General features: G+C 41.5%; 1 protein-coding gene across 12 annotated transcripts in view; it reads left to right on the forward strand.

The window, feature by feature from the left end:
• Cd47 (CD47 molecule) overlaps window positions 1–17,376 on the forward strand; it is a 52,834-nt gene that overhangs the window by 6,855 nt on the left and 28,603 nt on the right. For 4 of the 12 annotated variants that reach the window (XM_060370515.1, XM_060370518.1, XM_060370520.1 and 1 more), the window contains exon 2: window positions 5,393–5,740. In XM_060370515.1, the coding sequence (XP_060226498.1) occupies window positions 5,393–5,740 (348 nt within the window). Of the gene's footprint in view, window positions 1–4,455; window positions 4,554–5,392; window positions 5,741–6,749; window positions 6,834–17,376 lie in introns of those variants that run through there. The other 8 variants (XM_060370516.1, XM_060370519.1, XM_060370510.1 and 5 more) reach the window with 7 other exon arrangements.

Consider the following 17,376-nt stretch of genomic DNA (forward strand, 5'->3'; position numbering starts at 1 on the left):
GCGACCCATCCCATGAGAAAGAGCCAATCTCTGACACTATTAATGTTATTCAACCATGCTTGCAGACAAGAGCCCAGCGTAACTCCTCTGGGAGGCTTCACCCAGCCCCTGATGGAAACAGATGCAGAGACCCACAGCCCAACATTAGACATAGCTCGGGGAGTCTTATGGAAGGCTTGGGGAAATGATTGAGGGAACTGGAGGGATCAAGGACACCACAAGATGACCTACAGAGTCAATTAACCTGGACCCACGGAGGCTTGCAGAGCCTGAACCAACAGCCAAAGAACAGGCATGGACTAGTCTTAGGCCTCCTTAGTCTTCATGTGGTCCTCCAACAACTGGAGCGGGCCCTCTTTGACTTTGATGCCTGCCTTTGGATCCCATTCCCTTAAGTCCTGCAGCAACTTAATGTACCAGGGTGGGTTGGTACCCTTGGGGGACCTCTCTTTTGTTCTGAGGAGAAGAAAAGGGGAGAATGGGGGGGAGGTGTGTGTGAGGGTGGAACTGGGAGGAGAGGAAGGGGCTGAAATCAGAATGTAAAGTGAGTAAGTAAAGTAATTAATGGAGAACAACAAGATGTGAGGCTGGAAAGGATCTCGGAGGACCTTGTTTGTTTCATGTGCTAATGTATGTAGAGTTTGGTTGGAGAACCAGGGTGATGGGGTGTCACTGGGCAAAGGAGTACACATTTGCATTTAGAACAGTTATTATGAGGACTATGGAAAATGCATTGGCACTGTCATGGAACAGTATGGAAGACAGAGGCAGGGAACCAGACTGGAGGTCTGGCATTGGTTCATGGAACAAGGGTGAGGTGTAATTCTTTCATCAACAGGCTTTGTATTTAGAAACTACTGAATAGGTTAGCTTAACAAAATGTCTCTGTGGCTAAAGAAAGAGATAGGAGTCTAGAATGATTTATGGGTCCAAGTCTGATTACTGCTAGGTAATTGTAAGTATTTTAAGGAGGTGAAGATTGGGAAATATAGTGTTATATAATTTGGGGGACATTGTTAATTTTTAAATGATCCTAGTATCTCTCTTTGGAATGCATAGAAGACCACTGATTAAAATCTCCAGTTTAGAAGAGAGGCAGGGTCTGGTTTCAGTAAGAAAATGTGCTGATTGTGAAAACTATGGGAGTAAGGGGGAATAATTGGCAAGAGGTTGCTGAGCATGAAACCCTTGTCTTAGCTACTGTTCTTTTGCTGTGATGAGACACCATGACCAAGACAATTTTTTAAGTGTTTAGTTTGAAGCTTGCTTACAGTTACAGAAAGGGAAATCCATGGATCTCATGGTGGTGAGTATAGTAGCAGTACTTAGGCATGCTGCTGGAGCAGTAGCTGAGCACTTACATGTTGGTTTCAGGAAGCAAAGAGAGGGAGAGAGAGAGAGTCAACTGGGATGGTTGAGATTTTGAAACCTCATAGCCCATCCCAATGTCACACCTCCAATAAGGCCACACCTTCTAATCCTTCCTAAACACTTCCACCAACTAGGGGCCAAGCATTCCAACACAGGGGCCCACAGAGCCATTCTCATTAAAACCATCATATATTAGGAACACTAAAAACCTAGGTTTTAAATGCTAGGGCAAGGTGGAGGAAATGAAAAGGTATATTAAAGGTAAAGGGACAAAGTAAAAAAAAAAAAAAGAATTATGGAGAAGTCAAGACAAAATGAACCATATGAACTGGATTATTCACAAGAGGTCACTGGTGATTTCCTACTGGACCAATAGTAGAGTAATAGTATATAGAGTAGAGTCCCGTTGACACAGTGTTTGGGAGTACACCGAGGTCAGGAAATGCACATAGATCATTATCTTAGGATGCTGGGAAAGAGAGATGAGTATGTGGAACGTTTTAAATTTTGTGCATACACAATTATTAAAAGATGACTTAAAAACACTTCAGAAATGGAATAGAGGCATGTGGAGGCTGGCAGTTCATGAGTTCTCTAGATGATGGACTCGAGTCAGCAATGGAAACAAGCTATGAATAAAGGAATTCATTTCTGGAAGGGAGGGAAAAAAAAACAACTATGGATAGTCGAGGCTGTGGTTAAGTTTATGTGGGAAGTGTCATAAGCCTCTGGCTTCCCGGAAGGGTTCAATTTGAGTTGGGTAGGGAGAGATGACTGCTGGAGAGAACAGGCTGAGGAGCAGAAGGTGAATTGTCTGAGAGTCATTAAAAGGAGAAAAATTTTACATGGATGTTTAAAAACATTAGGTGCCCAGATGAGCAGTGGCTGCATGGCAGTCTCCTGTTCTCCAGTAGCAATGTAAATTTTCTTAGAAACCTGCTAGACAGATTGATTATTCTGCCCTCCACAGATAGCGCGTTGTTTGTGCAAAAAAAAAAAAAAAAAAAAAAAAAAAAAAGAGCCACGCATGTGACCTTGTGTTGTATAACCTGCTTAGAATCCCCATGTGAGATTTCAAAGCGCCTAAAGATAAGTCTCACTTTTTTTTTTCATTATCATATCCCTCTGCCCAGTCAGTGTTCTCTCGAGGTTAGTCCTAGCAACTGCTGACTGCATCGCTGCACGTGTGTGCTGTAACCTATGGAGGAGGCCTCTTTGCCACTGCACAACTATGCTTACGACTGACTTGGGGAGGTTTGCGTTGGTGCCATGTTCATGAAAGTTGTGATGTTCAATATTTTTGGCATTTGATATAAGTTAACATTCCCCGGTGGTTTCTTTGGTAGTTTGCCTGTAACTCTGGCACCATCCTTGGATAAGTTTCCCTGCTCTGTGGAAGAAGACTGCTACAGCATGTCTTATCCATATGAATTTTCTCGTGTTTATTATTTACTGTCAGTTACGCCTTGTCTTAGCCAGGTTTTTCCTCAGAAGATGAGGAGCCATATTGACGATATTACTTAGTGTTTTCAATAACGCGTTTGTAAATGAAAAGGTTGCATTTAACATCTGGAGGGATATTTGGGGCTACTTTTATTTACCCCTTATTATTGCGAAGGTTGTCTTGGGTCGGCCAGGTCAGATTTACTTTATGTTTTACCGATAGCATTGTTTTCCAGTTATGAAATGGTTTTTTTAATTATTATTATTGCAAGAAGGAAGTAATACAGTGCAATTTATACTTCATGTATTCCCTGAAAGATGTATATTCCAAACAAGTTAGAAAATTGTGGAGTGTTTGTGAGCCACCTCATTCTTACCTGGGCTCTGTTGGGGAGGGGGGTGTCTCATAGGATGACCGAGCTCTTCACTTGTGTCTTCTGGGAAAGAATGATTTTGAAATGACTCATCCGAATATAATTTTTAAACTTTGAAATGATTCATGCTGCTACAAAACGGACATAATCAAAATTTTAACTTCGCTCCTTAAAGAACAAATCAGCAAGTAGACAAAATCACTTTTGAAGGCAAATCAGTAGAGCAGACATGTTTATAGGCAAGCAAGAATGCTGAAAGGATTTATTAATGGATGGTAAAATTGGTCAGTGTCTTCAGTTTTTAAAAGTTGATGTTGTTTGCAGTCTTCTCCATGAGGTGTAAATCAGTCACAAAATTTCTAACTCTATAGAAAAATCTTGTGCATGACACTTAATTGCAAAAGCCTAATCAATTTTAGACACCCAGGTTGAATTCAGTGAAAGCAGAGCCTATCTAGAATCTCATGATTGCAGCTCTGTTAGATAATGCCCAGCACCCACTGACAAGACACTGGGTACTTTTTGTGCATTTCAGAATCAGGTATTTTCTGACATTTGCCATCCATCCTTTGTAATTGTGACGTCACCCCTCCCCCATCTCTCTTTGTACAATAAGGTTCCTTGCCTTTGGTTGCTCTTTCTCCAGGGAAATAACACAAAACTCCAAGGGTGTAGTGAATGTAATTGGACATTCAGGTTTTGCCTGGGGCTTCCTGATATTTGGGTGGCTAAAGATCTAGGGAACTAGGAAAGGTGAGCCGTGGATGCCCCCAAAGCTGCTTCAGGTGGCCCATCGCCGGGAGCGCTAAGAGGGCCCAGCTCGTTATAGTAGATGCCACGGTGTCCATTTTATGCGGTCACCCAGTTTGTGCAGCATGGTGTTGCTTAGGGAGCATTTCTTGGATGTTTTCTCCTGTGGTGCTCCCAGTGTTCTAGGAACTCGCCCACTCTCTGAGCTGATCCTCCTTATTAAACCATGCTATAGAAAAGTGAATTGCGTGGCACTGCACACCAGTGTGCTAGGCAGAGGACTTGTGCTTGGGTCTTCTTGAACACAGTCCAGATTATATTCCAGTATAGATCCTTATATTCAACCTGATGGGCATTTATTAATAATTCTACTCTTACAGTAACATTTTATGTCCTCGATTTTATTTCTAGTTTATATAGAAGGAGGAGTTATTAAAGATTAACAGAGTTAATGTTTTATATTCATTGGTACTTTGGGTTTTGAAAGAAAAGTCAACAGTCGACTTGGGTAAGAGCTTTGATAAATGTCCACATCATATAATACAACTGGAGTTTCTCCACATCTGTGCCATTTGAGTCCAATGTTGAGCCTTGTGTATGGCATGGTAGTCAGCGGTGAGTTATGCTATTGACAAGAGCCAAGGGTTATTCTTGTTCTTGGTTTCAGCTTGTTTCTTGGCTTTTGGGGTAGTTTATAGTTTATTGGAGGAAGAAATAACCTCTAATCTACATTTCAGAATTGTTCTGTAGATTCAATGAAATGTCGGGGGTAGGAAAAATGCCATTCAATTGTGTGTAATCCTTTGTGAGACTTGCATACAAAATGTCTATCGCTGTCTCTTTTGAAGCGGGAAATAGCCACAGAGAACTTTTTTTTTCCTCGTTAGCATTCCAAGGCTTTCCACCCTCTTGGAAAGATAAGATTTGATTCATTCCAGTTGCTTTGTATATTAAAGTATAATAGAACTGGCCACTTTTTTTTTTTTTTTTTGGCTATGCAGCCTGAGTGCAGAGATAAATTTCATATCACTTTAGCAAGTTCCATCTAGTAGACGTGTATAGAAGTTGAGCCCGGATAGAATACTAGGTTTTCTATTCAGAATGTTCCCACAGTAAGGACAGTATTACCCTACATATATCAGTAAGCAGACACGATTACTTCAGAGCTTTCAAAGCTAGATACTATACCTTGCATGTCCTAACACAATTGGTAAATATGTTCCTAAGATGCATGGTAATATATACCTGGTATTATTAAGACTGGATAAAGAAAAGTTACAGTCTACTAGCTGGTGTGCAAATAATCTGTTGCTATTTTTCACCTTGTTCCTGTATTGGATGCTTAAATGAATAATTGAAGTATTTTTCTTTACAATAAGGGGGTTTGTAATACATCTAAGGTAATACCTTGTATATACATATTACAATGAAATATTTTTGTGTCTGTATTCCAGGTTCAGCTCAGCTACTGTTTAGTAAAGTCAAGTCTGTAGAGTACACTCTATGCAATAAAACTGTCACCATTCCTTGTGTTGTCCTTAACGTGGAGGCCCAAAGCACTGAAGAAATGTACGTGAAGTGGAAGTTCAACAGAACATACATCTTCATCTACGATGGAGGTAAAAACAGCTCTACTCCAGACCCAAACTTCAGCAGTGCGAAAATCTCGGTCTCAGACTTACTGAAAGGTGATGCCTCCTTGAAAATGGATACGAATGACGCCGCCGTGGGGAACTACACGTGTGAAGTGACAGAGTTGTCCAGGGAAGGCAAGACAGTCATAGAGCTGAAGTACCGTACGGGTAAGTGGCGCACCTCGTCTGTTCTGAACCGCGTGTTGAAATAGGATTGCCACCGTGGGAGTGCTCTGAGGCGGGGCCTGGAAGAAGTCACGAGGAGAGATTAAGGCATTTCTCAGGCAGGTGGGTTAGCCGTCTGGAGGGAAAGAAAATCTGACACTCTTTCACATACACACACTCACTCTTCACCCAGCCCTCTTGCAGTGTTGTGAGGTCGCACAAGATCCTAACTGGAAACTGAGCAGGTGCTACCAGCATGCCTCAGAACCAGGAACCAAGTTAAACTGCTTATAACTCACCCACCCCAGTAGTCTGTTACAGCCCGGAAAGACAGGCTTGTAAAGAAAGTAACAGTAAAGCACAAGACTTGTGTCAAGGTCTCCTGTGTCCCGATGAACTAGCCCTATTAGAAAGGAGCACAGTAGTAGCCAGACGGCTTGGCTGCCATCTACAGCCCCAACACTCCGGAGCACGGCCCAGCCTTAGCTATACAAGTTTGAGGCTAGCCCGAGTAATAGGAAACCTCGTTTCAAAAACAACAGGAAGTGGAGGGAGGAAAGGAGAAAAGTGAAATAGAAAATTTTTTGAACCAAATTGCTGACCATTAATAAAAGCCCAGTGTTTGGTTGCTTCCAGTTCTCTCCTACCACTTCTCTGCTCTTCCCTATAAAATCCGCTTGCTTTTCTATCACTTATATGTTGCGTGGCCCCGTCTTGGTCTTAGGGCACTACTGAGGGAATAGGTGTTTCTGTTTGTTGTCATCAAATGTACTTTACCTGAGTGTGATGGCCCAAGACTGATCTCCGCACTACAGATGCTGAGGCAGGAGGATTGCTGTAAATTTGAGGCGAGCCTGAATCACATAGTGTGTTCTAGGCTACCCAGGGCCCCGAGTCAAGACCTCACTTCACCAAACCAAAATAAACTCTTGCAAACAAAATGTACTTTTTTTGTTATTCTATTAATTTGTAAAGTTGCTCCTTGTTATTTCGTCTTTTTGTGGTCTTATAGCCGTCAACCCTGACCAAGGATCAGCCTGTTCTAACCACACTACCCCGGCAGGGGACGAGAAGGAGAAAGGAGGTTGCAGATTAGGTAATCATGCTGATTCCTGGAGGCTTCTGTGGCCAGCTACCCTTGCCAGCACACTGGGGAAGCAGGGATTCAACGTAACCGAATTGAATTCGGTCTTGGTGCTAGCGCCCAGACTTTTCATGAGTGGGTTGGTGAGTTGTGGACAGCGGTGCTGTTAATTTGAAGTAAAACAGTCTTCTTTCTATTCTTTTTCTTTTTTTTTTTCGCTGTGCTGGCTGATTATTTTTTTCAGAACCACATACAAGGAGTCCTAACAGTTTTATTATTTTTTATTATTATATAGTATTTTTATTTGATAATTTTAATTAAATTTTTATTTTTTATATTAGTTACAGTTTATTTACTTTGTATCCCAGCTGTATCCCTCTCCCTCATTCCCTCCCAGTCCCACCCTCCCTCCCTCATCTCCTCCTTGCCCCTCTCTAAGTCCACTGATAGGGGAGGTCCTCCGCCCCTTCCATCTGACCCTAGCCTATCAGGTCTCATCAGGACTGGCTGCAGTGTCCTCCTCTGTGGCCTAGCAAGGCTGCTCCTCCCTCGGGGGTGGGGGAGGTCAAAGAGTTTGTCTTAACCTCTACTTAAATCACCAGGTGTATTAATTACCAATCTCAGAGTTGATGACACAGTGAGGACCAGCTCTGGGTGGGATCAAGATGGCTGAATTAGGTCAGCTACTTTCCATCTGTTCTCCCTTTTAAAATTACAAAAATGTCTGTTAGCAGATTGGGAGGGGGAGGGTGTCGTGATTAAACATTCTGACATAGGGTTAGAGACCAGGCAGTCTGAGTTACATGCCATATTCATGACTCAGTGTTCACCCACGTCATCAAGGAAGATTTGAGTGGAAGACTCCTAGTCCAGGCTGCCTAGCTCTAAGATGAGGATGAACATCTTGTTTTCTTGGGATGTTTATTCTATGTGGTATAAACTTGCTGCCTGGAAGTCTGCTGAGAAGGGAAGGAATGGCTTAGGAGACAAGAAGAATGTGGAAGGCCTTTCTGCGTAGAATCTTACATATACTGTAATTTTATGATTAATGTTAATTTGAATTAAAGAGACTTTCCTCCTCCTCCTCCTCCTCCTCTTCCTTCTCCTCTCCTCCTCCTCCTCTTCTTCCTCCTCTTCCTCTTCTTCTTCTTCTTTCTTTAATGTCTGCCTTTCAGGAGCGTCTAGTCAGTCAGCAGCAGGCATAGGATCTAGTTGGAGGTTTTCCGAGAGAGTAGATAGGTACATAGAAGTGAAAGGGCTGGACATTAGGAACAGTGATGTGAGTCACTGAGAGGAAACATTAAAACAAACAAACTAAGTTTCACACTGGAAAAGCCAGAAATGGAATGGAGATGAATGGGAATGGAATTCCAGTGTCTGACATGAAGACAGAGTTTATTTTGTATGTAATTGCTTTCTCCTTGTCTTCAAGATCCCCTCACAGAACTGAGACAGGCTTTGTTTTGTGCCACTAAGATGAGAAAATTCTGTTGTATGCAACATAATAATTCTCCCAGAAGCTTGAAGTTTCTGACTTTTTACCCATTTTAAAATATTTTATTTAAATAACTAGAGACGTACGTGCTTACTTCAGCCTCTTATATAGCTGTGCCATGATATCAGAACTAGGTAGTCCACAGTTGTCCTGTGTAAAGGGGTTCTCTGTCATCCCATCTCATTTGCCTACCACCATTTGATTGCAATACGCTGCTGGTAAATCAGCACAAACATCCCTGTGCCTACCCTCAATCACCCATCATGCTGAGTTACTCATGACTGGCAGGCACTAGTGTGTCATCCACATCTGACAAAGTCTTGTCAATTCAATAATCATTGATCAATGAATTACTGAATCATAATGAATATGTATGAATTCTAATCACTGCATAGCAGATGATCATCTAAGGTATGTCCACTCGGCATGATGTCCTAGAGACGGTGGGTTTCTTGGGTTTGACTGTGTTTATGTGTTTGCTTGTTGGTCAGTATAACACATGTTCATAACACATACTAACCCAGTGGGTTTTTAGCAAGGTGTATTCCATTGATTTCTCATAGCTTATTTAGTCATTCACCTGTGCAAGATATGTTGATCATTTCCAGTTTCAAGTTATCCGTACTTTGAACGGAACCGCTAACAGGTTTCCAGAGTGGCTGTTCATACGTTGTTATCAGCACTAAGAATGACCTAATTTCTCTCTGCACCTTTGTTGTGATCAGGAGCCATGGGTTGGTAACATTTTCCCTTTTTAAAAATTGCGACTGTTGTGGTTTTTAAATTAGTGTAAAATGTATTCAATATCATTGTGGCATTTTCACAGTGTATTTTAGCAGATTCTTTTGCCCCTTCATCTCACTACCCCCTTTCTGGTCCTCTCCTGGTAACCCCTCCCCCAGTCTCTTTGACTCTTTCATGCACCCTTCGTCTTTTTGCCTACTCCTTATTGCTTCCAATCACCCATTCTCAGCATTTCTTGGTATCTTCTGTAGCATTTTAGACTTTCCCCACATTTATACCCATACACTCACACCCACACCCACACCCACAACAGGCTAGGATGTACTTGTGAAAGAGAACGTGTGTCTTCTGTGTTTCCAGAGCCACCGATTTTCCTGCAAGCTTAATTGTTTTATTTTTTTACAGCTGAATAAAATCCTTTTGTGTACATAGGCCGCTTTTCATTATCTGTTCGTTATTCATTTAGGCTGGTCCCATTTCCTTTCTTTTGTGAGCAGTACAGTAGTAACATGGACGTGCAACTATCTTCTGTGGTAGGATAACCAATCACTTGAGATGTGTCTAAGAGTTACAGGGTAGTTGAGTTGTATAATAGCTTTTTCAAGTATTTTGAGAAACTGTTGTAATGGCTGTACTTGCTTGAACTACCACCACCAATAAAATAAGGTTTCTTCTTTCCTTGCATCCTCATGAGCATCTGTTGTTAGATTTCTTAATGACTAGGATGAGTTGCTAACTCCAAGTAGCTGTAATTTGCAATTCCCTGATGACTAAGGATATTGAACACTTTTAAAAATACTTGTTGGCCATTTGTGTTTCTTCTTTTGAGAATTGATCCTTTAATAGCCTATTCATTGACTATCGGTTTTTTTTTCTTTAGTTTTCACTCCTTGTAAATTTTGATATTAGCCTCCTATTTGAAGTATAGCTGTTAAAGATCTTCTCCCATTCTGCAGGCTGTCTTTTGCCCTGGCTGATAGTTTCTTTTTCTGTGCAGAAACTAGTTTTATGTTATTTCATCTGTTGATTCTTGGTGGTTCTTGCACTATTAGAGATCTATTCAGAAAGTTCTTATCTATATGTTTATCTTGAAATGTATTCCCTATATTTTCCTTTAGCAATTTCAATATTTTGGCTTTTAAATTAAGGTGTTTGGTCCAATTCTAGCTGATTTTTTTGTACAGGGTAAACAAAATGGATCTAAAGATTCTACAGGAAGATACCCAGTTTGGCTGTCATTATTCTCTTGAATATGCTGTCTTTTTTCAACTGCATGTTTTTGATACCTTTCTCCATCTTATTTTCCACAGATGTTATAATTTTTATTCTTCCTTACAGCTATATAAAACTCCATTGTGTATATGTACCATTTTTTTTATTAGTTTATTTCTCTTTTTGAGAACTCTCTGTTCAGTTCTGTAACCCATCTGTTGACCAGATGAATTAGGAACATTCTGGGGTTTAATTTCTGGAGTTCTTTATAAATTTTAAGTGATAATCCCCTGTCCAGTGTGTTGTTGAAAAGATGTTCTCCCATCATGTAGGTTGCCTCTTTGTTCCTAGAGTCATTTTTGAGGGGAGAAAAGGACTGTAAAATAAACCTTGGCATGCAACATTATTTTGGGGAGAATATGTGTTTGTAACTATAATGAAGCTTATTTTGTGGAATTGGAGATTTAGGTATTAGAAATCATTTTTTACTGTGTTGTGCTTTTTTACAAATATAAGCATAAATGAGAAAGAGAAATTGTCCAGGGTGTAATTGAATTCCACTCAGTAGAACACAGGTAATGGTGACCATTTGTTGCCTTGGTATACAGGGGCTGAAAATGTGTAAACACTATGACATTCATGTGTTTCTAGGCCAGCTCCAGGCCTTGAGTGTAGAGAGAACATTTTGTTTTTATTTTGTTTTATATTTCATCATTACCTAACGTAGGAAAACTTAAGAGGTTCAACTTACCCTGTCTTCAGGGTCTTTTAAAATTGTTTTGATTAATATTTATTAAATATGATAGTGGTTTCAATCATGATGTTTTTATACATGTGTATAATACATTTTGATCACATTCCTCCCCCTTACCCTCTCTTTCTCTTCCTACTCCTACTAATCCCCATTCTTCTTCCCAAATAGTCCCCCATCTTCTTTCATGTCCTTTTTTGAATATGTGTACATAATCTAATGGCTTTTATTAGAATTGCTTATAGAAAATTAGTGAGGGGTTATTTACAAGAGCAAGAGTGACCTACCCCTGGGAGGAGTGGTGGACACCTGAGTGATGAAGTCTTGAATATGCTGTTGACATGACCATGGCTATGCCAAGGTCTGTAGCCTCAGACCTGCAGGAAAATGGCAAAGTCTACCACCACTCCGGGATTGGGGTGAGGCTCAAAGTAATGACAAAGCCTTGTCTGGTCCATGTGTAGATACTGATAGTGTGTGCAGAAAATGCCCACAATAGCTTTTCTCCCCTCACACTGCTATTTTATGGCCTGAAAACTACTCCCCTGGTGGAGACTCTTCCTTCCCAGGTTAGTGAAACATACCTCCTTACTTCTCTGAGTGTAATAGCTCCACGTCCTTGTTTAGTTGTAAGTCTTGCCTCCTCATTCAGCTGAATAAAGTAAGTATGCTGAGCTTCCAGAGTTCTGAGGTTTCTCCATCAGAAACCTTTCCATCAGAGAGCCCACGCCATCCAGTTCTGGCTTTTCTGACCATCCGGCTGGCTGGCTGGCTGTTTCTTCACCTTCTTGCCACCCCGGTCAGGTTAAGTTCTGGAGGCCTGGCAAGAATGTAGCAGCTGTGGATTCTCAGAGAAGGGTGAGACCTCAGGAGTCTCTCACCCCTCCATAACAGGACATTGACAGCTCCGGTCTTGTGTGGATCTTGTGTGTGTAGTCATAGCTGCTGTGAGTGCAGTAGAACAATGGCCTTGTCGCGCTTAGAAGACAGCATTCCACAATACAAGGCCCTGTCCTCGGGCTCTTACATTATTTTTATTCTCTCTTCTGAGCTTTGCAGATGGTGGTACAGTGCCCCATTTATGGGTGAGCATTCAGCAGTCAAACACTCTTGTAGTCTTTTGTCTTCAATGTTTTGTTTGTTTGTTTTTTAATTAGCAAACTTAGGATGCCCTCTCCATCACAGCAATGTCTGAGTGAGAGAGAAGGTATCTCCTTAACAAAGATTTGTTGGGGACTACGTTGGGTCAGGTACTGAGGCAGGCAGTATGGATTCAATGATGAGAAAGATTGCTGCTTCTAAGTTCTAGATAGTGATTACAGTGCAAATGGCAGGTGTGGGATGACCTCCCATTTATCTGAGCACATTCAGATGTATTATTTATGTCATGTGTTGTGCTTTTCCCAGAACTCTATGATATAGACGTAGGAGTTACATACGGAGTTTCTTCTCCATACAGAAAATGAGACTCAAGTAATGTACCCAAGGTCAATCCCACACCCAGGACTTAATGTAGACTACCCTGGCTTGAAAAGTATCATAATATATAATTACTATGAAATTTTTATAAATATATAAATAACAAAACTTAAAAGGCAGTTATTAATACTTCCATTATCAATGGTACAGAAAACTTAGAATAAGTACTCTAAGGACCTAAGCTATTTGGATTTTGGGTTAAAAGATCAGCCTAACACTTTTGTCAGTTCTCTTATCATCAGAATGGTGTAAACCGTGTTCAGAGTGATGACGTGGAAGTGCTGTAGAGTTTTGTTAGTTTTGTAGTGCTGGATAGCAAAATGCTACTGAAGCTTCCAGCAATATACATTTATAGTTAATGGTTTTATAGTTCTGATCATGATGTGACTATGCCCTATGCTCACTTCTATGACAAAAATCAAGATATTGACCACAGTCTGTTTTCATTGGGATTTCGTGATCCTGTTAAAAGCTCATATAATTGCTGCAGAATTCAGTTCCTTGAGCTCCCTGCTTTGCTGGATGTCTGCCAAGGTCTTCTCTCCACTCCTGTTGGTTCATCCTATTCTTTGTCACATGAAAAGCCAGGGAAACGGACTCCTTATCTCACTGATTTTTTCTATTGCAAAGAACTTCTTTTTCTAGGATAAGTTCAGGGCCCTTTAAGAGTCATTTGATTGGACCAACTTCTGTCCTTCAAGGATAACCTCCCATTGTTAATGGCAGATGATTGCCATCTTAATTGCATCAACAAACTTCCTTTTCTAGTTGTAGTATTTATAGGAAACCCAACATACTCAGTCTTACATGAAGAGAGAGAGAGTGAAAGTGAGAGAGAGAGAATTGCACAGGCAATTATGTCAGGGACTTGGTCAAATGAATGGCAAATGTAGAGTCGTCATGTTAACACCCCAGAAAAGCCATCATAATCCTAAAGCATCAACTCAAGACTTGGCTTGGATTGTAATGTTATAAATTTTATTGTGACATTTTGGAGGCTTACATATGTATGTTTTATAATTTTTTTTGTTTCTTGAAATTATGTTGTTTTCTCTTTACTTCCTCCAGCACCCTCCACTCTCTCAAATTCAAGACCTCTTTTTATTTAATTGCTATTGCACTTGCACAAATACACACACACACACACTACACAAATGCAAATTGCTCGGTCCATATAATGTTATTTGTATATGTATGATGTCAGGGTTGACCCCTTCGTGTTGGAAAACCAATTTAGGGCCTCTTCCCTGGGGAAAACAACGATTTCTCCCACTCTCAGCGTTCCCCAGTTGCCAATAGCTCTTTGTCTGCAGTTGAGGCTCCATGAGCTTTTCCACTTTGAGGTCAGCATGTCTATTGGTGTTGTCATTGTTTAGGTCACCATGTTGGTGAGCCTTCATGGGTGCAGCATCTCTGTAGTTTCCAGGAGACACATCCTCACAGAAAACTCCCAGTTCCTCTAGCTCTTAACAGTCTTTCTATCCCCCTTCCCCACTTCAGCAGTAATCCCTGAGGCTTACATGCAGGAGTTGTATCATAGATATAGCTGTTGGACTGGGTGTAACACAATCTCTTGTCTTTTGCATTTTGATCAGCCGTGATTTTTTTCTGTAATGGTCTGTGTTGCAAAGAAAAGTTTCATTGATGAGATGTGAGGAATACCCTTACTTGTAGCATAAGGGTAAGTATTTAGATGTTGTTCAGGAATTATGCCTGTCTAGTAACCTGGCTGTTATGGCTTCACCTCCAAGATCTATGAATTCCATATCCCTGTGTACTTGGCTAGGCTTACAATACCAGACAGAGTTTCCCTCTTGTTGACCAGGACTTAGGTCCAATTAAAGATCATTTGGTTACTACAAAAGTGTACATGTCTCTGTTGCACCCATGGGATTACTGTGCCATGCTGGTTGTTGTGGCAGTTCATGGGCATCAACTGTTGGTTCCTTCCCTCATTTGGAAGCTTGCATGACACCTTTTGATTCCACAGAAGTTACTCCTCAGGGAGGAGACGTTCAAGCCATATCCAGCTCAGGTCCTCTAAGTCCTATGTCTGAAGTTCATGCTGTCTTCAGCAATGACATCTCCTTCCACCTTTAGGAGGTAACCACGAGCGACAGCAATAGCCTGTAATGTTTTGGGAGTCTCTTGGACAACCTTTACCAACAACTCAACGGGTGGGTCTCTCGTGCCTGGTGTTGGTGCTTTTGATAGTCTATGGCTTTTATGGAGAGCATTGTCAGGCCAGAAGAGAAAATATTAGTTACACTATATGTGATTATGTGTTGCAATGTATTTGAAGAAGAGGAATGGTCCCTACACCTTTGTAGGCAGGCCCGTTTTGCAGGAGTGACATCCTGCATGTCACTACAGTCAGGTCAGAAGCAAGGGTTAAACCCCTCTCCACAGACCACACCCTCCTTTGTATCATTTCTGTCTTTTTAGTAATAAGAAATTCATGTACCTGGGTGTCATCTTCCTAATGAGGAATGGGAGCTTGGGAGCATGTAGGGGAGAGTTGTCAGCCATAGCTTGGGTAGAACTAGAGCGAATGTCCTTGGAGTATCTTTCCCAGTTCTGAGATACTGTTCTTAGATCATTTTATGCTTAATTAATTTCCTTAATGCCATAGAAAGTCAAAGCTGAAATGGATCTTAGAGAAGTGCCTTGTCTCTCACTCCCCTTGGGGAGGAGGAGTTAATGGCACCTGACAACACTTCTGTAAATCAGTGGCTTAATGGACATCTAAACGGGTTTATATAAAACACAGGGGATTTTACCCCTAGCATTTTTTGACAGGGTCTAGCAATATAGTTCAGGCTGGCCTTAAACTGATGATACTCCTGCCTCAGCCTTCTGAAGGTTTATATTATAGAAGTGTACCACCCATGCCCAGCTCAGTTGATTCTTGAGTCCGCTCAATTGATTTTTAAATGTCCAGTTTAGTGAGTCAGCCTTTCCCCAGCATAACAGATCAGGGAAGGTTAACACATTCGTGTTAGTGACAGGAGCTAGACTCCAACAGAAATCTGCAACAGCATTTTTAACAAAGAATTGTAGACATCCTCTTGCTTTCCTCCCCCGCATACTTAACCACCAGGGAACATGCACACATCTTGGTGTGAAAATGAGGGCAGAGTATGTGCAGTTTGCATCAACCTGTAGCAGATTCTTACATGTTCCTATTTAGGAATCTTAAGGCATTTTTTCCCTGTATATCACTTTCTTTTAGTTTTGAACTGTCTCCTTCCGTTTCTCATTATTTCTTCATAGAGTCTTCCAGGCCTTGGGTAATCATCACCCCTTGCAGCAACTCATTCCCCATTTCTCTTGTGCCAGGAAGCTTGCTTGTGAGCATTCCAGCTTGCTGCCAGGCTGCTTGGTGTGCAGAGACACCGTTACCTCCCAGGGACCTGCCTGACCTGCCTGACATCGCGGGCCAGGTCTTCCTTCAGTCCAGCTGGGACTTGCTGTGCTGTGATTTGTCCCCTGCTGGGCAGACTGTAGCTGCTCTCCCAAGCTTATTCTTGTCTATGGGGGATGAGTCCAGTTCACTCAGCCATCGCTGATGCTCGAAGGCCCTCATTCTTACTACCCTCCTTAGGATCAATTCTCTATCTCAACTTGAAATGGGACAAGGCAAACTGAACCGAGGGTGCTTCTTGTTGGTCACATGTCTCTCTCTTTCTGTGTCGTTATTGAGGCTGTGACTTCTGACAAGTCAGCTTGTCTGTGATCCTGTGATCCTGCATCCTGCAGGACTGACGGACATTTTAATTTCATGTGAGATAGATAGCAAGATGGCTCAGCAGGTAGAGACACTCACAGCCAGCTCTCACTGCATGAGCTCAATCCCCAGACACACATGGTAGAAAGAGAGAACTAACTTCTGAAAAATGTTATTTGACCTACACAAACACACACAGAGAGAATTAATTAGTTAAGAAAATCAGGTTATCTTCTTTCCATCACAAGAGCTTTCAATCACTTGCCATCTTGGAATTAAAGCTCGCCTCCACATCCCCCTCCAATCTAGTCTGTGCCACTAGGCCCCATCCACAGAGGTCATCTGTTTGGCTCCTTGAACTGCTGTTGCTTTGGTGTCTCCTCTTTTCAGTCTCGATGTGGCAGGCTCCTTCCCACACAAGACTCAGAGCAGTTCCTTTCCACAGAGGTCTTTTCCAAGCCATCCTTACCACCACCCCGCCGGAGCCTGTTCTCTGCTTTTGTTCCTTCTTAGGGTCGGCGTCCCCTATAGTGCCGACCCTAACTGTTAATCTGCTGCTGTAGAAAGGAGATGGGCTTTCTTTGAATGCTGCTAGGATAACTGAAAATGAATAAACAACTGTAGTTGAAAATGTCTCATATTTTTGCTAATGGCTTCCTGCTATTGTGTGCTAAGACTGGTGTTTATGGGGAAGGGTCAGTGAAGGGACATCATTCTCAGCTCAAGTTAAACATGAGATTCCCATACCGATTATATTTTAATGTAAGAGTTAGCAGTTCTGTCTAAGCATCTGTGAGATATGAATGAAACTTGAGTCAGGCAAAAATTAAAAAAAAAAAAAAAAAAAACATAGGGTGATCACTGCTGGAATGAAGAAGCCTGAGTGAGAAGGTTTAGGGTGGTGGGAATATCAAAGTGAATTAGGAATTTGAAAACAGAAGGTCCATAGTACGCAGTGCCTCCTTTTCCCTAAGTTAATCATTCCACACATCATACAGATATGAGTAGTTAGCGTATACAGATCAAAGCAGCATAATAGAAGGTCTCAATTAGGAAAAATGAATTTATTGAGCATACTTATTAAATCATAAGATTTTGTTCAAATCCTTGCAGAGAGTATTGCCCAATTCCTTTGCTACTAGGATTT

Source organism: Meriones unguiculatus, chromosome 17, assembly GCF_030254825.1.
Source record: "Meriones unguiculatus strain TT.TT164.6M chromosome 17, Bangor_MerUng_6.1, whole genome shotgun sequence".
Taxonomy (NCBI): domain Eukaryota; kingdom Metazoa; phylum Chordata; class Mammalia; order Rodentia; family Muridae; genus Meriones; species Meriones unguiculatus.